A 24,000-nucleotide genomic window follows, 5' to 3' on the forward strand; every position below is an offset into this window, starting at 1 on the left:
AGAAATGTCCACCTCCCCCTCCGCTATCCCTCTTCCCCCTCCTCTCCATCTTCAACCCCCTGCACACTTACTGCCCCCCAACCCAACACCCACAGACACCAATACACATGCACACATGCACACGAAAGTCTAAAGTTTCACTCCACTGTGCTGAAGATAAGTGTAGCGACAGTGATGTTCATGTGAAATTCAGGTTCTATGCAACAACAAATCGTTTGGTGTGATTTTTGTTCCTTTCAGATTTGAAAGACATGTCAGAGTTCACTTTTATTGCACATGTGCAATGGGACCTGATGTAACCGACAATTATTGTGCAATGAAAACCAACTTTGTTTATCTTGTATGCTTGTTGGGGACTTTTTTTTTTGGCTGCCCCATCATCTGCACCATTTCAGTGGCATTACTCCCACACCGCTCATTTAGATTCCCCCATACACAGCAACACCCGGGTTCGTCCATCATAGTTCCAGCGTCGGCAGACCGCAGGGAACCATTGATATTAGGTCGCTAGGAGGCCACACACCAGAGGAGACCCTGCACTGCTGCTGAGTCACTTTCATGGTGTTCAGTGGTGCCTGCTCTGATTTAACATACTTAGGACACCACCTACTAAGCCCCCTACTAGCGACAATAATGGCTTAGTCGCAGAGCCAGACTGAGTGAGCGTCCCTCCCAGAGTGGAGACCGCCACCACGTCCCTCAAACAACAGCCCCCCCATGAATCTGCCGACACTGAAGACATTGACAGGATTCACCCCAAGAACGTAAGTGGAGGGGTATTGAAACTGAGGTCACCATGAAAGCAGGGCATGAAAGGCCACAGACTTTGAGACTGTTTTGTTTTTAATGATGATGATGAAGGAGGAGGAGGAGGACGATGACAATGATGATGTTGCTATGGAGGTCCCGAGAGATACAGACACTTGCAGTGTTGGTCAGGTAATTAGAGCAACACACCCAAAGACGCATCCTTGAAGTGGATGACACTCGACTGTGTGGTCCCAGTCTCCCCATTTAAGCCCACAGCACACTCAACTCTGGGTAGGAGCTGTCCGCGGGCCGAAAAACCCACCTCCGCTGGGATTTGAAACCGCGTCATCAGTCCGTGACGCTAACCACTTCGCCATGGCGGCTGGTTGGGGACATTTCTGCAGTAAGCTCTTTTTTATTTAGGCCTTTGCACACCCAGTTCTTTTCTGAATAAAATCTAGCTGCCTTCTTCGCTTCATTTCAATCATTACCGTTATCGCGACTTCTTGATTGAATGCCTGCGTCGAAGTTGATCTCACAAGATGTATGCTTTCAATGTGTGTCGATAACAATATTGGATATGCTCATTCTCGTTAATGTGTATCATATCTGAAAAATGCGTATGCAGTAAACATGTCGATGCTGTAGTAAGCATCATTCTGAAATGTAAGTAGTGTAAGAGCTTCCCACCGAGTATAAAGCACAATAGCCTTTATATGCCCAAAGTCATGTTTTAAAATGTAATGCTTTAGATGAGTATCCTCCTTACTAATAAATAGTTTTCAGCCTGTAACAGGCGTACTGAGAGATGTGTGTGTTAATGTAATTTCCATACAGAGGAAAAGAATATCCATTTTCAGCAACAAAAATAAATTAACTGCTATTGTTCACTGTGTCAGTATGTCACATAAAAATGCTACGTTTTGGGAATAAAAAAGAAAAATGTACCAGTATTTTTTTGGTTCAAATACTCAGATCTATTTTGTGCCCTTCCCAAAGGTGCAATATCGTTATGGTTAGAATCTATGAAAAGAGCTGATTATTTGCTATATTTCTTTGACAAATTTGGTATCAACTGACTAAGTATTTCCAGAGAAAATGACAATGTTTAAGTTTACTATGGACACACATACATACATACATACATACAGACAGACACACACACACACACACACACACTGAACACTGGGTTATTACACAGACTCACACTGTTTACACAAGTGAGTAAAAAATGATGCACAGGTAACTGATCAAAACAATACGCAGCCCCATTGTTTATCAGATCTCTATTAGTTTCTGCACACAATGTACAGACAACAGATACATAATCATGTGTAGTCATACTGTTCATTTGATCTGTAATTACATATTTCTGCATATAATGCACAGACAACTGAACAAAAAATTGTTAAGTCCCATAGGTGGAATTAGAAAAAAAGATAATTTGACAAAACTCCAAAAAATGATGTTCAAAATCACATGCACCATTCAACATGCACTGTTACCACACTCTTAGCCCTTTCTTTCCAAGCGTCTGTTCTTGCCCCTTTCTTTCCAAGCGTTTATCTCTACAGCAATTGTTCAATATGTGAACAGCACTGACACAAAAATGACAAATTTGACAGTTCCACACAAAAATGAAACACTTGAAAATGCTACAAAAAAAAAAAAATTACACATTTAACAGTTCCACATAAAAAAGACACATTTGATAGTTGCACACTGAAATGACACATTTGATAGTTGCACACTGAAATGACACATTTGCAGGGATGTGAGAGGGACTGCATCCAAAACGTGTACTGTAGCTGGGAGGGAGGCAAAAAGGGGATGGGGGGCAGGGGCAGGAAAAGCCCCAGGTGTGATGGAAAGGTGACACCTTACTGGGTGGTCTGGGGGGAAGCCCCACCCCCCACCTCCATCCACCCCCCAAAAAGTTTATCAACCACAAAAAGTGCAGGAATCACCAATGTTTCATTGTTCTGCAGGGGTCAATATTAACTTTTTTTGTGGTAAAAATGGCATATAAACACACAAAAGAATAAATAAGGTTCCCAATATGTCTAAAATCTGGCATAAAACAAAACATTTTCTGCTCGTAGTGGAAATGAATCTTTGGTACTTCAGCTATAGATCAAAGATATAAATAACATATACTAACTGAAGCCATCATTCAAGTGTATCACTGCATCATCCTCTGACATAATTTCAGCACACACAAAAATGCAGTAATTCAAATGTTGCGTTTATTGCTGCATGAAGGGGTGTGTGTGTGTGTGTGTGTGTGTGTGTGTGTGTGTGTGTGTGTGTGTGTGTGTGTGTTCCTGGGCCATAGGAACATCAGTACGCTCCCAAGGTTAGGAGTAAATTATTTTTTGCTTGCTTATTTGTTGTTATCTTTAATTCAAAGCAGGCTTGTTTGTTGTTTTTAATTCAAAGCAACTAGATTTCAGAACTGACTCTCAGTCAGATCTAAGTAATGCACAGTGTTTGGCACAAGAGTCGGTTCCATCAAACATGCATGAAAATAACATTTCTAATGCATAAGGGGTTGGCAAAAACAGAGCAAATCAATAACGTCACTTATCTGAAAAATTACGGCCATTGAGAATGATTGTTTACCTACTGCCAGAAACGGCACTTCAGTGGCTAGCAGACGGCGGTCTAATGGCAAGATGTTGTATCACTGAGTTGCCACAATAAATTTTGGCTGAGAAGAGCAAACAGATAGGCCTAGTTTGCATCAGTCTGACATGGTCCAGTATATGACACCAAATACATTGGCAACAGCATCGCAACAGCCATTGTCAGCAACATCCCATCATCCGTTTTCTCTTTGAATTGATACAGATCTCAGGAATGGCCTCTGAGCATTTTCTGCGGCAGTCATGCTGAACTGACAAACTTTAAAAAAAAAAAAATGGAATGGAAAAGCACACTCACACGTTTCTGCGTAGCTCTCACATCTCTGCATTTGACAGTTGCACATAAAAATGACACATCTGACAGTTCTACACTAAAATAACACATTTGACAGTTCCACTAAAGAATGGCACATCCGACAGTTCCACACAAAAATGACACATTTGACAGCAAGTTCCACACTGAAATGACACACTTGACAGTTCCACACTAAAATGACACATTTGACAGTTCCACATTGAAATGACACATTTGACAGTTCCATGCTGAAATGACACATTTGACAGTTCCATACTGAAATGACACATTTGACAGTTCCATATCAAAATGACACATTTGACAGTTCCATGCTGAAATGACACATTTGACAGTACCTTACTGAAATGACACATTTGACAGTTCCACACAAAACTGACATGTTTGACAGTTCCACATTAACCCCTTCACTGCTAGTACGTTTTGCTATGGCCTATGCTGAGAAAATTTTCAGAAAAACAAGAAAAACACGCCAATGATTTTAATTTGCTTATATTTCAAAAAGTACTGAAGATAAGTGCATAAAAGTATATATCAAATGAAAGGAAAATGAACCAAGATTTTGTTTTTGATACTCACATGTTCAAATAATGAGTCAATCTGACAGAAAAATTCCATAAAATGCATTAATAAAAAAAATTGGGACTGTCATTCCACCATGTAGGTGCTACAATATCAACCAGGTTATCAACCTGTCTTTCTTGTGACTGTTGTGATCAACCACACACACTGTCAAGGCTGAGCAACAGTGTCCAGGTGCATAAGACTCCAACACAGTCCACACAAAGAATGAAAAGGGTGTACTCACCCAGGATCTATCGCCAGTAAAAACGCTGTGTGTGGTACTTGCAGAAACAGTCTTCAAGACACAGTGCTGGTTTGCTGGGGCAGTCTGGGCAGTAGAACCCCACATCCTTTCTTTGTCCTTTCTTCCAGCAGACTCTGCACCTCCTTTGTGGCTGGGCCTTCTGTGGGGTAGGTGGGATGAAGTGTCATCCACACAAGACAAACAGCGTGGTCATCTTTAGCAGTGTCTGGGTCTTGGTCACCAAAAATCATGGCACTAATTACATCCTTCTGAAGTCCAAGAGTGTACTGCTGTTGCCTGCTTTTTTGTAGAGGATGTGTGCATTCAGCATGGCAATTTGTAGAAAATGCACACACAGCTATTTATACCACTTCAGGGTTTTCCTTGTGGCATCATAGGGCTGCAGCTGTTGGTCATGATGGTCCATGGCACCCATGTTTTTGTTGTAATCCAGAATTGCTGGAGGCTTGTTTACTGCCCTTTGGTCTTGCTGCTGCTGGTCTTCAGATGTAGGTTTGTGGCAAGTTGTCAGCTCCAGATGGTCCAGGATGAACATCATGATCATCACCATGCTGCATACCTGAAACACATTGCATAAAAGACTAAGTTTGTTGGGTTTTGGGTTTGTTTTTTGTTTTTTACATGTAAAAAGATCATGAAATGGTACCATTTTATTTCTGACTGTTTTCAGAAGCTGAAATACAAATACACACATACCTACAAACCACACACACACTGAAACTGGTTCATGGTATGCCACACCCCCTTCATTCTCTCTTTCTCATACAAAACAAAATGACAGCACACACACACACACACACACACACACACACGCACACACACACACACACACATCTACAAGTGTTGAATTTACAAAGTAATTTAGGCATACAGTTCTGTGTATCATTCTCTGATTTCAGTTTTATAAACATCATCTCCCCCCCCCCCCCCCCCACCCTTTCTCACTCACTCACACACACACAACAACAACAATAACAACAACAACAACAACAAACCAATACACACTCAGAAACGAACACACAGAAAGCTGCAGGCGAGTGACACACGCTGTCATCAACAATGAGCCAGCCAGCAAGCCACACCCCCCTGGGCTGTGATGGTCAGACACAGTACCCACGTGACTGACTCTCTCTCACTCACACACACTGATCAGTGACTGACGAAGCCACTTACCACAGCTAACACATTCAAAACACACACATTATGCAGTCATATTCATTGTTACAACAAACAGAAAGCAAATAATAAACTGACAAACCTCGTAAACACCCACCTGCATCTTGAATCAGCTGAGCTTGTCTGTCTTCAGTTTCGTCAAGCAACTCCACCTCCCACCCCCCTCCACTGTCAAAATCAGCGTCTTCGGCATCAACTTCACGCCGTTCTGTCTCATTCAGTCCACAATCTTCATCTCTACTGTTTGCATCCCGAAAGAATTCTTTCAATACAAGTGCAAGTGTTGGGGTTTGTCTGCGTTCAGCCATGGCTTTGCAAACACAACTTGAGCTTCGTACAAACTTGCAAAACTTTCGCCATAAATATGACAATCCAATGAATAATTTTAGCTTATGGAACTCAGGAGATAAAGAGCTCTCAGGGGAGCTAATTTAATGGTTAGCAGACTGTATTTTCTGTAATGCGGGACTCGAAACATAGAACGTTGTAACATGACATACGGCGCACGTCAACACAGCATTGGTGAGCGACATTTCATGACGTACGCCGTACGTCAACAGCGCAGTCAAGAGGTTAAAATGACACATTTGACAGTCCCACACATAAAACAACAGATTTGACAGTTCCACACAAAAATGACACATCTGACAGTTCCACACTGAAATGACATGTTTGACAATTTCACACTGGATGCAATGCAAGTTCATGAAACAGAGTATTCACTTTCCTTTCTGTCACTTACCGTGATTCACTGCTGAAGACTTCTCGCATCTAAAAGAAAAAAAAAAACATCTAAAGAAATGGACAAACATTGATATAACTAGTATATGTAGATGCACTGGCATGAATGTGTGCACTCCCCCACTCCCTCCAACCAAACACACACACACACACACACACCCAGAGGCACAGGCACAAACACATTCACACACATCATCTATTATCACATATGTGAAAGGACATTAAATAATGGTACTATTACTGCTACTACAACTACTCTATCTCATTTTCGCCACCTCTGACCAAGGCATGAAAGGGAAGTATATAAATATCCATATCAATCAATCACTCAAATGTTGAAGTGAATCATAATTTTTTCCACCCCCTTTTCATACCAGCTTTTGAACTTCACTTCTTCATTTGTTTCACTGTGTGCCAGTGCTAACAGCTTTCATTTCTCATTACTCTGCACCAGCCTAAGCGTAACAGAAGCCAGCACAGGAGATTCAGACTTGTGATCCATTGTTCACCAGTGACCAGGGTTCGAGTGCCCAGTTCAGCATGGTGTTGTGTCCTTGGAAAAGGCGCTTGACTCAGTTTTCTCACTACACCCAGGTGAGGATGGATACTTCAGTTGGGGGAGGTTAAAACAGTGGAAGGAGAGGACTGGCTTCCTATGCTGAGCCAAAGACACAGTGGATATAAACTGACTGCCCCAATGGCTGCAAAAACCTACAGGACCTTTAAGTTTAACCTCAACTCACTGTACTCCAGGTACAAGTTAACTCGTACCATGATACTTCCCCTGTGGACCAGGTTCCTCTTATCAACACACTATCCTAATTTGGCTAACTCTTGCTTGGTTGGTGTTCTAAACTGAACCATTTATGGATTCCGGAAGCATGAAAATGAAGCTTTGTTCGATCTACTAATTCAACAATTCTCCATAGATTTTCAGCATTTTAGTGAACCACCTTATTTTTTTACTGCAGTGGTCTCATGTAGTACTTGTCCAGGGGAGTTGTAGCAGGCATGTAGCTGTGGGGTACAATGAGTTAATCAGTGTATCTATTGTGAGAACAGAGAAGCTTGAATGAAAGGGGGCACGGAGGAAGGGTGAAGAAGAGGGGCAAAATTTAGCTGCTGTTGCTGCTGATAAATCTCACCAGTGAAGTGTCAGCTTCGGCTTCTGAGGTAATTGCCTGGATGCTGTCGTTGATGTCACTGGCTTCCTTTGTCTCCGAAAAGGCATCACAGATGGCCTGCAAGACGTGGCACAGCACACCATATATACACTAACATGTACACATGCACACACATGCAAACATATACATACATGTGTACACTTGCACACATACAAAAAGAAATTATAAGCACAAACATGCATTTTTTTTTCTCTCTCTCTCTCTATGCATGCCAGTATTTTCTACCCCTCCACAAGACTTGATTGGTGATCTGGATGTTAACAGTTTAAATAAGACAATAAACAATAGTGTAGCATGCACTTAGCACACATAAAAGAATCCATGGCAGCAAAAGGGTTGTCAATGGCAAAATTCCAATGAAAAATCCAATTTGACAGGAAAACAAATACACTGGCTGAGTTGTGGCATCCCCCATTTAATTCCTTCCCCACCCTTTCCCTGCTGAAGTGTGTCGTCTTCTTGTGACCAACCAGAGGTGTCTGTTTACAACTCTATACACACAGCATGTTCACAACTGATCAAGTGTTTCTAAATTGTCAACATATGCTGTGCTGGGACCAGCGGTCTGTTGGTTTGTACCAGCTGAGAAAGCATGAGATATAACCAGCATGCAGACATGGTTCCATCCTTTTCCTTGCCTTGAACAAACTAGGGAGCCAGAGTGAGAGACTGAGGCTACACTGCAAAAAAAGATGTTGTCTAGGGCTGTAAGTATCAAACTAGCATCTATTTTTGGACTTTGTTAACGTTTGGTTCCTGATATTGGGTTCTGTGACGAACACACGCCTCCAGTGGCATTGTGTTGTGTCATAAGAACACAAAGTGACCTCACTTTGATTATTGATAGCAAGGATATATGTGTGTGTAAGATAGGTATTCATTTAAATTTCTTTCAGATAAACTTAAACAGTGGTTTTGAAGTGAAAGAGGAAAACTCATGAAACATAAATTTGAGAATATGACTTGCTGATGGAAAGAAAAGTGGCTAAGTAAGTGTTAAATGTAGTCACTATATGGTGGAAGTAAGGACTGGTTTGGGTATCCCCCCTACCCCACCCCTCATGCTGTTCTGCTGCAGGTATTATGGTATGATGCATGGATATCATGGTTGTGTATAAATGGTGTTGTATCTTGGCCTACATAAGTGGTAATGTTCAGTGATATCTCAGTGGTTTGTCAGCTGTTCACATACTGTGGAAACAACAGAAGTACTTTGACTTGTTGGTAGTTGAGGTTCCCATGGGACCTAGTTATTTTATGTGCAAGTGGGATAACACATAACTGCAATGTGTTTGATAAGATAGAGACCACCCAGAGGGGTTAGGGGGTGCATGGGAGAGGTAGTACCTCTAGAGGGGGGGCTTGTCACACTCTTCCGGGAGTGGTTCGTCCTCTGTTGGTCCCCACTGGCACCCAGCTCTCACTTATGGGTCCTAGAAACTGCTAGCATGCAGCAGCGCCCAACCCTGGACAACAGCTTTGACAGGCTGGCTAAACTAGGTGAGGGTAGCTGACAGGTCTCAAACCCTCGGTGAATTAGGGCTTAGGGCTGTCTACCCCAAGCATGTGAAGACTGGATCTGGCGGACTCTGCAGAAGAAACCTTCATGGTTCAACGGAGAGGAAGGCGGTTGCAGCAGAGCACTGTGGAGTGCTGAGGGCAGGATGAGGTACATAGGACATCCTGGTCATCCACTGCATCCGTTTCCATCTCCAGTCATCTTGACCTTGTCTTGCCACTGGATACAGACGGTCTCGGATAAGAGAGTGAGGTCGACGGTGCGCAACTCCTCCTCACTATAAACAAAGTCATCGCCCAAGTCATCAGTCATCCTTCATCCCATACCATCATTTTCCCCAAGCCCTGTGGCGACAGGTGAGCAATGAAGTGACAGGTGTGGGTACACTGGCAGTCGTAGCCACAAACCTGCACACAGGCGGCTCAGGCCATAGGGTCGTTTTTCACCGACTGGAGCAGCGGTGGAGATCGGCAGGCCTCTGAGCAACTGAGCAGCCCTCTTCAGGACAGCACTGCTCACCTCCATGGCATGAGGAAGGGGCTAGAAAAGGTGCCCTAAACATTGCCTGCTCCACACCACCCTAGTCAGCATACTGCGGCTGATGGGGGACCCTACTCAAGCGGTCGACACACAAAGGAAAGAAAGAAGAAAACAAGGAGCACCCCATTGACCATTGCCACATGGAGCGTGCGTACACTTCTGGACAGAGGCGACTTGGACAGACCACAGAGATGCACAGCACTCATTGTGAGTGAACTAGCCAGGTACAACATCGACATCGCTGCCTTAAGTGAGACCAGACTGGCAGAAGAAGGCGAACTCTGTGAGCGAGGCGCAGGCTACACCTTCTTTTGGAGTTGTCGCGGACCTGAAGAGAAACGTGAGGCTGGAGTTGGCTTTGCAGTGAAGACAACCCTCGTTGGCAAGCTGGCTGGCCCCCCGAAAGGAGTGAATGATCGCCTGATGACGATGAAACTCCCTTTATGCAACGGGAAGAAGTTTACCACCATTGTCAGCGCCTACACGCTCACCATGACCAAGCTGGATGAGATCAAGGACAAGTTCTACGACTGAACGCTGTCATCACCACTTTTCCCAACACAGACAAGCTCATCATTCTTGGTGACTTTAACATGAGAGCTGGCTGTGACAGCACCTCCTGGGAAGGCGTGACTGGGAAGCATGGGGTTGGCAACTGTAACAGCAATGGTCAACTACTTCTCCAGACATGTGCCGAGCATGACCTTCTTATCACAAACACGGTCTTCTGCCTCCCTACCCATAACAGGACGTCATAGATGCATCCTCACTCTGGGCATTGGCATCTCATCGACTTTGTCATCATCAGGAAGAGGGACAGGCAGGACGTACGAGTCACGAGGGCCATGTGCGGCGCCGAGTGCTGGACAGACTACCGCCTTATCGTCTCCAAACTCAACCTCCACATCTAGCCCAAGAGACGGCTTCAGGGCATGAAAGCACCCAAACGCCTGAATATCAACAAGCTGGAGCTAGGCAACATCAAGCAGAGCTTTGCTGACACCCTGGAGGAACGCCTTGAGTCCACCGTGCTGGAAAACCAGAATGTGGAGGCAGCATGGGGCACACTGCATGAGGCGGTGTACAACACTGCCATGGAGTGCCTTGGGCCTTCTGCCAGGAAGCACAACAACTGGTTTGATGAGAACTGCACTGAGATCAAGCAGCTGCTGGAAGACAAACGCCAAGCTTACAGAGCGCACACTGAAGATCCCAAGTCACAGTCAAAGAAAGACATACTGAAGAGCGCACGCAGCACCATCCAGCTGAAGCTGCGGCAGATGCTGGATTCCTGGTTGAGCAACAAAGCTGATGAGATCCAGGGCTTTGCAGACAGGAACGACATGAAGAACTTCTATAACGGCCTGAAAGAAGTCTACGGTCCCACCACCTCCAGATCTGCTCCACTCCTCAGTGCTGATGGTTCTACCCTAATCACTGACAAGGACGGGATCCTTGAGAGATGGGCTGAACACTTTGACAGCGTACTGAACCGCCCTTCCACCATCAATGATGAAGCCATCGACCGACTCCCCCAGGTGCCAGTCAGTGAGTCGTTGGATGCCGTTCCAACTTTGGAGGAGACCCAGAAAGCTATCTGTCTACTATCCAATGGCAAAGCCCCTGGCTCAGATTCCATTCCAGCTGAGGTCTACAAAGGTGGTATGGTGCTGACTGAGAAGCTTCATCAGCTATTCCAGCTCATCTGGCAGCATGAGGCAGTTCCACAGGACTTCAAAGACGCTTCCATCATACACCTGTACAAGCGCAAAGGAAATCGTCAGGCCTGTGACAACCATCGTGGAATATCCCTGCTGTCCGTCGCAGGCAAGACTCTGGCAAGAGTGCTACTCAACCGTCTCATAGTGCACCTTGAGCAAGGTCTCCTACCAGAGAGCCAGTGTGGCTTCCGGAAAGAATGCGGGACTATCGACATGGTGTTTGCTGCCAGGCAGCTCCAGGAGAAGTGTCAGGAACAGAACGCCGACCTTTACTTCACCTATGTCGATCTGACCAAGGCCTTCGATACTGTTAGCAGAGATGGCCTTTGGAGAATCATAGCGAAGTATGGATGTCCCAGAAAGTTCATCACCATCATACGGAAACTACACGATGGGATGCTGGCCCGAGTCCAAGCAACGGAGAGACTTCAGAACCATTCCCTGTCTCCAACGGAGTCAAGCAAGGGTGTGTTCTTGCCCCCACCCTGTTCAGTCTCATGTTTTCAGCCATGCTGACAGATGCCTTCAGAGACGCTGACGTAGGCATTGGCATCAGGTACCGCACAGATGACTCACTCTTCAACCTCAGGAGGCTTCAAGCAAAAACCAAGGTGAGGACAGACACCGTCAACGACTTCCTGTTTGCTGATGACTGTGCTCTCAATGCTGCCTCCGAAGCTGACATGCAACACAGCGTCAACAAGTTCTCTGCTGCCTGTGACAACTTTGGCCTCACAATCAGCACAAAGAAGACTGAGGTGATGCACCAGCCAGCTCCAGGAAAGCCTTACGTTGAACCAAACATCTTCATCAACAGGCAACGACTGAACGCAGTGGACACGTTCACATACCTGGGCAGTACACTCTCTCGCACAGTTGTCATCGATGATGAGGTGAATGCCAGACTTGCCAAAGCCAGCGCTGCCTTCGGCAGACTCATTAAGAATGTTTGGAACAGGAGAGGCATCACCCTGGAGACGAAGCTCAAAGTATACAAGGCCATAGTTCTCACCACACTGCTCTATGGATGTGAATCATGGACGGTCTACAAACGCCACGCCAAAAAGCTGAACCACTTCCACACCACCAGCCTCAGAAAACTTCTCAGCATAAAGTGGCAAGAGAAGATCCCTGACACAGAGTGCTCACTCATGCAAACTTGCCCAGCATCTACACCATCTTGATGCAGGCCCAGCTGCGCTGGGCAGGCCATGTAGTTTGCATGCCAGACCACTGGCTCCCCAAGAAACTGCTGTATAGTGAACTCCAACATGGCAAGCGCTCCCATGGAGGCCAAAAGAAGCGCTTCAAAGACACTCTGAAAGCTTCTCTGAAGGCCTTCAACATCAGCCACGACACATGGGAGCTGAATGCAATGGGTAGACCAAAGTGGAGTTCAGCTGTCCACAAAGGTGCCAAATCCTGTGAGGCCAACAGAATCGCTGCAGCAGAGCAACGCAGACAGGCCAGAAAAAGCAGTGCCAGCAAGTCCCTGACAGCCGCCACCATTCCCTGTCCACACTGCATCAGAACCTTCCGGGCACGGATTGGCCTGACCAGTCATCTGCGCACCCACAGAGCCCTACCACCCACCCCCAGAATGACTAGATGGTCCTCATCGATCCCGACGGACGAACCACCACAGTTATTTTATGTTCATGCGGGATAACGCACAACTGCAATGTGTTTGATAAGATAGAGACCACCCAGATTCAGTCCTATGTTTGGTGCACACTGGTTGCTAAATATCTACCAGAGATATTTTACTCGATAACTATGATTTCCAGGTAATTCTACCAGTGAGTTCGCCTGCGTGCATTTGTGCATTTGTGTGTGTGTCTAAGTATCATAATATTTGGTTTTCCAAACAGCTTTCCATTCATATCTTTGAGCTGTGTCCAGAGTGAATGACTGTACAGAGCCATTTTCAGTAACTCACGTTGACTTTGTTGCGACACTCCTCTTCTTTGCCAGGCACAACCGCCAAGGTCAGAACGTAGAAGTCAGCAGGGTTGAAGTTATTGGGGCACAGATAGTTCAAACTGGAAAAAAATCATACAGCCAAGTCACCATGATAACAAATGATTAATGAACACATATCAGCACTTTTTTTCTCAAACGGACTCATAGAGCTCCAAGCGCTTCACATGTACAAAACTCATTGTCCATAAATGATGAAATGATAAAACAAATCAATTTACACAAACTTCAAACAGACATCCTGACACAACTCAACCAGCTCATTTGTTTACATACTGACAAACAGACACAGACACACATAGAGAGAGAAATCATAGTGTGGACAAAATGCAGTTTGGAACTTTGGTGGACAAAGATATCAGTGCTGATTAAATAGATGGGTCTTCAGAAAAGATTTGAAAAAGGCTGTGAAAGTGGAGAGTCCAATGTTAAATGGAAGGCTGTTCTAGATGGCTGGACCCTGAAAGGAATGATTGTGCTGACCAAGGGATTTTGTTCTGACAGATGGAACACAAAGAATATGACTAACAGTTGAAGATGACTAACAGTTTAAAAACATACATTTTGAGATGGGTTGTACTGACAAAGAATATCAGAGATAGTCAGGACCAGTGCCTGTGAGAGATGAGAAGAACGAACACCAAAAAGTGACATAAAAAATTACAACAACCAAGAACAAAAACTTGCAGAATCTGCCCACACATTTCTCAACACAGATGAAAATAATCATGATGTTTTAAAACTATAAAACAACCGACATAGTTCATACAGCTTGTCTTATCCTTCTTTGTCTCTGTTATCTGTAAAATGTACCTAAGTATGAAAATTTCTTGTTTATGCGTATGTGTGAAGCCTAAAGCAGTGTGCAAGCATGTGCACACACATACTCTCTCTCTCTCTCTCTTTCTTTGTCTCTATTTCTCTGTTTCTTTTTCCATTTCCCATGCCCATGTTTCACCTTCCCAGCCCATGGGGAATAGATACAATACCTTTTAAAGAATGCCATGGCCTGAGAAGATGATCCCATGAATCCCACACGTCCTTCAGCCATCAGCAACACCCTGTGAGACACACATCGATTCCTTTCTGTGTCAGCAACACCCTGTGAGACACACATCGATTCCTTTCTGTGTCAGCAACACCCTGTGAGACACACATCGATTCCTTTCTGTTGACAGCAACACCGTGTGAGACACACATCAATTCCTTTCTGTGTCAGCAACACCCTGTGAGACACACATCGATTCCTTTCTGTGTCAGCAACACCCTGTGAGACACACATCAATTCCTTTCTGTGTCAGCAACACCTTGTGAGACACACATCGATTCCTTTCTGTGTCAGCAACACCCTGTGAGACACACATCGATTCCTTTCTGTGTCAGCAACACCCTGTGAGACACACATCGATTCCTTTCTGTGTCAGCAACACCGTGTGAGACACACATCGATTCCTTTCTGTGTCAGCAACACCCTGTGAGATGTGTGAATGCATGCTCACATGTACATACCACATACACATATGCACAAACACACACAATGACACACAATGACACACAATGACACACACACACACACACAATCACACACACACACACACATGCACATGCACACACACACGCAACATGCACACAGACACATGCACACACATAACACACATGGTTTTCATGACAAATAAATATAATTCTGATTCTGACATATACATGACACAACTGCTCTCTTTTTGTTATTATTTTTTTTCGTGCGTGTGTGAAAAGCCGTACTGTACCGACTGTGAAAAATCCCAAGAAAAGAGCACTGACTGATCAAACATGGCGAAGATCTCTGAAGAGGGCTGGTGTATGGTGCACAGGATGGTTCGATTCCTCTGAGCCATGGACTGCATGGTCTGCACGATGTTCTGAGCCATGTATGTGTCGAGCCCCGAGGTTGGCTCATCGCAAAACATCAACGGGGGGTTGGTCAGCATCTGGAAATCAGTCACCCAGCCATGCACACAGTCAGTCACACAGTCACTATGATCACATGCACACAGTCACTATGATCACCCTGCCATGCACACAGTCAGTCACCTTGATCACCCCGCCATGCACACAGTCACTATGATCACCCCGCCATGCACACAGTCACTATGATCACCCCACCATGCACACAGTCACTATGATCAACCTGCCATGCACACAGTCACTATGATCACCCTGCCATGCACACAGTCAGTCACTATGATCACCCTGCCATGCACACAGTCAGTCACTATGATCACCCCACCATGCACACAGTCAGTCACTATGATCACCCCACCATGCACACAGTCAGTCACTATGATCAACCCGCCATGCACACAGTCAGTCACTATGATCACCCCACCATGCACACAGTCAGTCACTATGATCAACCCGCCATGCACACAGTCAGTCACTATGATCAACCTGCCATGCACACAGTCAGTCACTATGATCAACCCGCCATGCACACAGTCAGTCACTATGATCACCCTGCCATGCACACAGTCAGTCACTATGATCAACCCGCCATGCACACAGTCAGTCACTATGATCAACCCGCCATGCACACAGTCAGTCACTATGATCACCCTGCCATGCACACAGTCACTATGATCACCCCACCATGCACACAGTCAGTCACTATGATCACCCTGCCATGAACACAGTCAGTCACTATGATCAACCCACCATGCACACAGTCACTATGATCAACCTGCCATGCACACAGTCACTATGATCACCCTGCCATGCACACAGTCAGTCACTATGATCAACCCACCATGCACACAGTCACTATGATCAACCTGCCATGCACACAGTCACTATGATCACCCTGCCATGCACACAGTCAGTCACTATGATCAACCTGCCATGCACACAGTCACTATGATCACCCTGCCATGCACAGTCAGTCACTATGATAACCCCGCCATGCTCACAGTCAGTCACTACGATCACCCCGCCATGCTCACAGTCACTATGATCAACCTGCCATGCACACCGTCAGTCACTATGGTCAACCTGCCATGCACACAGTCACTATGATCACCCTGCCATGCACACAGTCAGTCACTATGATCACCCCACCATGCACACAGTCAGTCACTATGATCAACCCGCCATGCACACAGTCAGTCACTATGATCACCCTGCCATGCACACAGTCAGTCACTATGATCAACCCGCCATGCACACAGTCAGTCACTATGATCAACCCACCATGCACACAGTCCACTATGATCACCCTGCCATGCACACAGTCACTATGATCACCCCACCATGCACACAGTCAGTCACTATGTCAACCTGCCATGCACACAGTCACTATGATCACCCTGCCATGAACACAGTCAGTCACTATGATAACCCCACCATCCACACAGACACTATGATCAACCCGCCATGCACTCAGTCAGCACTATGATCACCCCACCATGCACACAGTCAGTCACTATGATCAACCCACCATGCACACAGTCAGTCACCTAGATCACCCTGCCATGCACACAGTCCACAATGATCACCCTGCCATGCACAGTCGTCACTATGATCACCCCCACCATGCACACAGTCACTATGATAACCCCGCCATGCTCACAGTCAGTCACTACGATCACCCCGCAAGCACTCAGTCACTATGATCAACCTGCATGCACACCGTCAGTCACTATGGTCAACCTGCCATGCACCAGTCACTATGATCACCCTGCCATGCACACAGTCAGTCACTATGATCACCCTGCCATGCACACAGTCACTATGATCACCCTGCCATGCACACAGTCACTATGATCACCCTGCCATGCACAGTCACTATGATCACCCTGCCATGCACAGTCAGTCACTATGATCACCCCAGCCATGCACACAGTCACTATGATCACCCCGCCATGCACACAGTCACTATGATCACCCCGCCATGCACACAGTCACTATGATCACCCCTGCCATGCACAGTCAGTCACTATGATCACCCTGCCATGCACACAGTCACTATGATCACCCTGCCATGCATACAGTCACTATGATCACCCCACCATGCACACAGTCAGTCACTATGATCACCCTGCCATGCACGCAGTCACTACGATCACCCCGCCATGCACACAGTCACTATGATCACCCTGCCATGCACACAGTCACTATGATCACCCTGCCATGCACACAGTCAGTCACTATGATCAACCCGCCATGCACACAGTCACTATGATCACCCTGCCATGCACACAGTCACTATGATCACCCTGCCATGCACACAGTCAGTCATTATGATCACCCTGCCATGCACACATTCAGTCACTATGATCACCCTGCCATGCACACAGTCAGTCACTATGATCACCCTGCCATGCACACAGTCAGTCACTATGATAACCCCACCATGCACACAGACACTATGATCACCCTGCCATGCACACAGTCACTATGATCACCCTGCCATGCACACAATCAGTCACTATGATCACACTGCCATGCACAGTCAGTCACTATGATCACCCTGACATGCACAGTCACTATGATCACCCTGCCATGCACACAGTCACTATGATCACCCTGCCATGCACACAGTCAGTCACTATGATCAACCTGCCATGCACAGTCACTATGATCACTCTGCCATGAACACAGTCAGTCACTATGATCACCCTGCCATGCACACAGTCACTATGATCAACCTGCCATGCACACAGTCAGTCGCTATGATCACCCTGCCATGCACACAGTCACTATGATCACCCAGCCATGCACACAGTCACTATGATCACCCTGCCATGCACACAGTCACTATGATCACCCCGCCATGCACACAGTCACTATGATCACCCCGCCATGCACACAGTCACTACGATCACCCCGCCATGCACACAGTCACTATGATCACCCTGCCATGCACACAGTCACTATGATCACCCTGCCATGCATACAGTCACTATAATCACCCAGCCATGCACACAGTCAGTCACTATGATCACCCTGCCATGCCACAGTCAGTCGCTATGATCACCCTGCCATGCACACAGTCAGTCACTATGATCACCCCGCCATGCACACAGTCACTATGATCACTCTGCCATGAACACAGTCAGTCACTATGATCACCCTGCCATGCACACAGTCAGTCACTATGATCACCCTGCCATGCACACAGTCACTATGATCACCCTGCCATGCCACAGTCAGTTGCTATGATCACCCCTGCCATGCACAGTCACTATGATCACCCTGCCATGCCACAGTCAGTCGCTATGATCACCCCGCCATGCACACAGTCACTATGATCACCCTGCCATGCCACAGTCAGTCGCTATGATCACCCTGCCATGCACACAGTCACTATGATCACTCTGCCATGAACACAGTCAGTCGCTATGATCACCCTGCCATGCACACAGTCACTATGATCACCCTGCCATGCACACAGTCAGTCACTACGATCACCCTGCCATGCACACAGTCACTATGATCACCCTGCCATGCACACAGTCAGTCACTACAATCACCCTGCCATGCACACAGTCACTACGATCACCCCGCCATGCTCACAGTCAGTCACTACGATCACCCCGCCATGCTCACAGTCAGTCACTACGATCACCCCGCCATGCTCACAGTCACTATGATCACCCTGCCATGCACACAGTCACTATGATCACCCCGCCATGTACAGTCACTATGATCACCCTGCCATGCACACAGTCACTATGATCACCCTGCCATGCACACAGTCAGTCACTATGATCACCCTGCCATGCATACAGTCACTATGATCACCCTGCCATGCACACAGTCACTATGATCACCCTGCCATGCACACAGTCACTATGATCACCCCGCCATGCTCACAGTCAGTCACTACGATCACCCCGCCATCCACACAGTCACTATGATCACCCCGCCATGCACACAGTCACTATGATCACCCTGCCATGTACAGTCACTATGATCACCCTGCCATGCACACAGTCACTATGATCACCCTGCCATGCACACAGTCACTATGATCACCCTGCCATGCATACAGTCACTATGATCAACCTGCCATGCACACAGTCACTATGATCACCCCACCATGCACAGTCACTATGATCACCCTGCCATGCATACAGTCACTATGATCACCCCACCATGCACACAGTCACTATGATCAACCTGCCATGCATAGTCACTATGATCACCCTGCCATGCAGTCACTATGATCACCCTGCCATGCATAGTCACTATGATCACCCTGCCATGCAGTCACTATGATCACCCTGCCATGCATAGTCACTATGATCACCCTGCCATGCATACAGTCACTATGATGACATATGGAGGACACCATGAATAATGACCAGTTTGGCAGTCTGCCAGTGGTATCTTGGATTCAGAAGAGATGTTTTTTTAAATAAATATAAGTAATGGCATTGACTGATCTTGATTATTGTCTGTCTATATTCACCACACTCTATCAAGTGTTCTCTCTCAATTTGCTTTGGCTTTGATTTTCTTAAACCCCGGCAATGAACTGCTTCCACTATGTATAAAGTGGATAAATACAGCTCTGAAACTTCTGTGCATTCTTTATTGCCCACATGACAATGATGTACGTTTTCATAAGATGAATGGTCACCAGTGCTTCACTCCAGTATGTCTCTTGGTCCAGAAAACCTATTTGGATATATAGAATGTACTGTGGAAGCCTCTGCTGTTTTAAACATATATTTATGAATTTGTTTATTGAATGATAAAACTTTCTTTATCATATCACCTTTTCATCAGCAAACGTGTCAACAATTTCTCCTTTACAGATAATAAGTATTCTTGCAGGTTGTATGTTGTATATGGAAAGGTTAGTAAAAAGAAATCATAAAACAAGTTATTCCAAATTTTTGGATGAAATTGTGAAAAATCTTATCAGTAACACCTCATTTGAGCTGTTGATATAGTATTAACTCACTCCCTACTAATTACCTGATATCAGGTAATGACTGGCGAGAGCGTTCCCTACTGATTACCACTATACACGTTCTGACTCAAAAATTTCCATGCCTCACACAGCTGGGAATGGACAATGCTGAATGGGTCTCCTGTCTTGCCTCATTAGCATAGCAAAACATCAGACCACTAGTACTGGCCAATCTTTGCTTGTCACTGAGGTTTCAAGCAATTTTTATTCCAACCTGGACTGAGTGATTCCACGTGTGACAATGGCCTCTCAGGCTCAAACATGTTATTCTTGAAAGAGACAAGAAATTTGTGCTTTCAGCTTACAAAATCAAAGGGATGGCTTTGACTTGGAAGGGGATGGAGAAATGAGAGTTATTTTATTCCATCAGAAGGAGGGCAATGTGTATTGGACAGTGAAACTGGTGTGAGTGACAGGGGAAGGGGGAGGGGCAGTAGATGTGGCAAGTGACAGGCAGTTGGAATGGAGAGGGTGACTGGTGGTGAATATGCTAATGAACCACTGGCTGTTGAAACAGAGGAAGGGTTTGTTTGATTGATGTTTCTTTTCCAACACTTCCACCATACATGGGGCAAGACACACACAGACAAAAGTTTCAAGGCATGACAGACCACGCCCCCCCCCCCCCCCCCACCCTCCCACCCACACCCTCAAGTTGAAGTAAGTTCATTTGCAATTTGTAGAGGCTCCCATTCAGTCATCATTTACACTCTAATGGGATTCTAAGAGTGATATTTATGGACAACAATGCTTTATTCATGAACTGTGCAGACTTCACCTATACAAATTCTATACCACCCTCACATTTTACGTCAAGAAAAAATATCATTTTTTACCTCCTGCTGTACAGAAGGTATTTTAGAAGTTTTAGTTATGAAACATTGTGCTGTGCTTAATTTGATACCTCAACAATTGTGTGTCCAAATTTCATGAGACTGTTTATTTGTTTTTTTACAATTAAAAAAAACAACCCTATACAAAGGCCAATACACAGATGAACGCGAGCTTACAAATCGCCCAGTAGGGAGTGAGTTAAGTTTCTATGCTTTGCGACTGTGAAGCACTCACATGAGATGCTATCTTTGAAATGAAAAAAGATGGGCGCAATAGTCAAGTGGTTAAAGCGTTGGACTTTCAGTCTGGTGGGTAAAGGGTGGAAATTTTTCCCATCTCCCAGGTCAACATATGTGCAGACCTGCTAGTGCCTGAACCCCCTTTGTGTGTATATGCACGGAGAAGATCAAATATGCACGTTAAAGATCCTGTAATCCATGTCAGCGTTTGGTGGGTTATGGAGACAAGAATATACCCAGCATGCACACCCCTAAAAGCAGAGTATGACTGTCTTCATGGCCGGGTAAAAACGGTCATACATGTAAAGGCCCATTTGTGTACATACGGGTGAATGTGGGAGTTGCAGCCCATCAACGAAGAAGAAATGAAAAAAAAAAAAAGAAGATAAAAAGTGGATGACCTGATGAAAATCACTCTGTCATTCACCTTGACTGATAGCTGTTACACAAAATCAGCCTTGACTGGTAGCTGTCCAACAAAATCTGCTTTGACTGGTAGCTGTCCAACAAAATCTGCTTTGACTGGTAGCTGTCCAACAAAATCAGCCTTGACCAGTAGCTGTTCAACAAAATCTGCTTTGACTGGTAGCTGTTAAACAAAATCTGCTTTGACCAGTAGCTGTTCAACAAAATCTGCTTTGACTGGTAGCTGTTAAACAAAATCTGCTTTGACCAGTAGCTGTTCAACAAAATCTGCTTTGACTGGTAGCTGTTAAACAAAATCTGCTTTGACCAGTAGCTGTTCAACAAAAAATTCTTTGACTGGTAGCTGTTAAACAAAATCTGCTTTGACCAGTAGCTGTTCAACAAAATCTGCTTTGACTGGTAGCTGTTAAACAAAATCTGCTTTGACCAGTAGCTGTTCAACAAAATCTGCTTTGACTGGTTGCTGTGAAGCAAAGAAGAGGTCAATGACACCAATGGCAGCTTACAATGTTGCTGCAATGCCTTACCATCAATTCAGAACTTTCTCAGATCTCTGATTCATGATTTGGAATATTTGTGCAAATACTGACATAAAACAAACATTCATGATAAGGAATGTTCAGACAAATGAGAGTTCTAAAAACTTTGATAAACATGACACTCACCTCACAAGCAAATGACAGACGTTTGGATTCACCTCCAGAGATGCCTTTTTTCATGCCTGCTAAGCCGATTTGTGTGTCTGCACATTTGGACAGCCCCATCTGAGGACAGGAAATGACAGAACCTCAGGCATCACTGGTCCCAAATCACATCATGTGGTCAAACCCCAACATTCAGCATGCTGTGTGTGTTATGTGATGCAGTGTGAGCAGTTAGCAATCAATCAAATAGACTAACATGTAGATGATTTGTTTCAACTCTGCTGTAAGAATTTAACCATTTGTTGAGTGTAATCTGTTTCATGAAACATAGCATTTGAGTGGTGAGTTGGCTCTTTCTCTACACTGACCTCCCGATCTCTCCCTGTGTCTCTCTTCGTGCAGAACACACCCAGTCTCACACAGACACACACACACACACACACACACACACATCTATCTATCTATCTATCTATATCTATATATACTTTGTGACAGTATTTTCAAAGATGATAACTGACTTCCAGTGCATTATATTGTAGTGTTTCCAAAGACAATCATGTACCTTCAATATGTTCAACTGTCCATGCTTCAGTGAATGGTCAAATACCTCCAATGTGTTATATAATTCATGCGTTTAAGGATAGTCAGATACCTCATGCACTGTGTCACACTATCCCTACCTGTGATGATGGTCTCATACCTCATACACTGTGTTACACAATGCCTGTGAGGATGGTCACATACCCCATGCACTGTTACACTACCCTACCTGTCAGGATGGTCACATTCCTCATGCACTGTGTTACACTATCCCTACCTGTCAGGATGGTCACATACCTCATGCACTGTGTTACACTACCCTACCTGTCAGGATGGTCACATACCTCATGCACTGTGTTACACTATCCCTACCTGTCAGGATGGTCACATACCTCATGCACTGTGTTACACTATGCCTACCTGTCAGGATGGTCACATACCTCATGCACTGTGTTACACTATGCCTACCTGTCAGGATGGTCACATACCTCATGCACTGTGTTACACTATGCCTACCTGTCAGGATGGTCACATACCTCATGCACTGTGTTACACTACCCTACCTGTCAGGATGGTCACATACCTCATGCACTGTGTTACACTATGCCTACCTGTCAGGATGGTCACATACCTCATGCACTGTGTTACACTATCCCTACCTGTCAGGATGGTCACATACCTTATGCACTGTTACACTATGCCTACCTGTCAGGATGGTCACATACCTCATGCACTGTGTTACACTATGCCTACCTGTCAGGATGGTCACATACCCCATGCACTGTTACACTATCCCTACCTGTCAGGATGGTCACATACCTCATGCACTGTTACACTATCCCTACCTGTCAGGATGGTCACATACCTCATGCACTGTTACACTATGCCTACCTGTCAGGATGGTCACATACCTCATGCACTGTTACACTACCCTACCTGTCATGATGGTCACATACCCCATGCACTG

General features: G+C 45.4%; 1 protein-coding gene across 3 annotated transcripts in view; it reads right to left on the reverse strand.

The window, feature by feature from the left end:
- The window catches only part of LOC143292961 (protein white-like), an 86,663-nt gene that overhangs the window by 29,502 nt on the left and 33,161 nt on the right, over positions 1-24,000 (reverse strand). For all 3 annotated transcript variants that reach the window (XR_013056698.1, XM_076603686.1, XM_076603685.1), the window contains exons 7-12: positions 22,515-22,613; positions 15,199-15,365; positions 14,388-14,459; positions 13,358-13,460; positions 7,600-7,695; positions 6,456-6,484 (exon numbers count right to left, since the gene is read on the reverse strand). Coding sequence is in view for 2 of the 3 variants with exons in the window: in XM_076603686.1 (XP_076459801.1) it covers positions 6,456-6,484; positions 7,600-7,695; positions 13,358-13,460; positions 14,388-14,459; positions 15,199-15,365; positions 22,515-22,613 (566 nt within the window). In the remaining variant the exon portion in view is untranslated. The remainder of the gene's footprint in view (positions 1-6,455; positions 6,485-7,599; positions 7,696-13,357; positions 13,461-14,387; positions 14,460-15,198; positions 15,366-22,514; positions 22,614-24,000) is intronic.

The sequence above is a fragment of the Babylonia areolata genome, chromosome 18 (assembly GCF_041734735.1).
Source record: "Babylonia areolata isolate BAREFJ2019XMU chromosome 18, ASM4173473v1, whole genome shotgun sequence".
Classification (NCBI taxonomy): domain Eukaryota; kingdom Metazoa; phylum Mollusca; class Gastropoda; order Neogastropoda; family Buccinidae; genus Babylonia; species Babylonia areolata.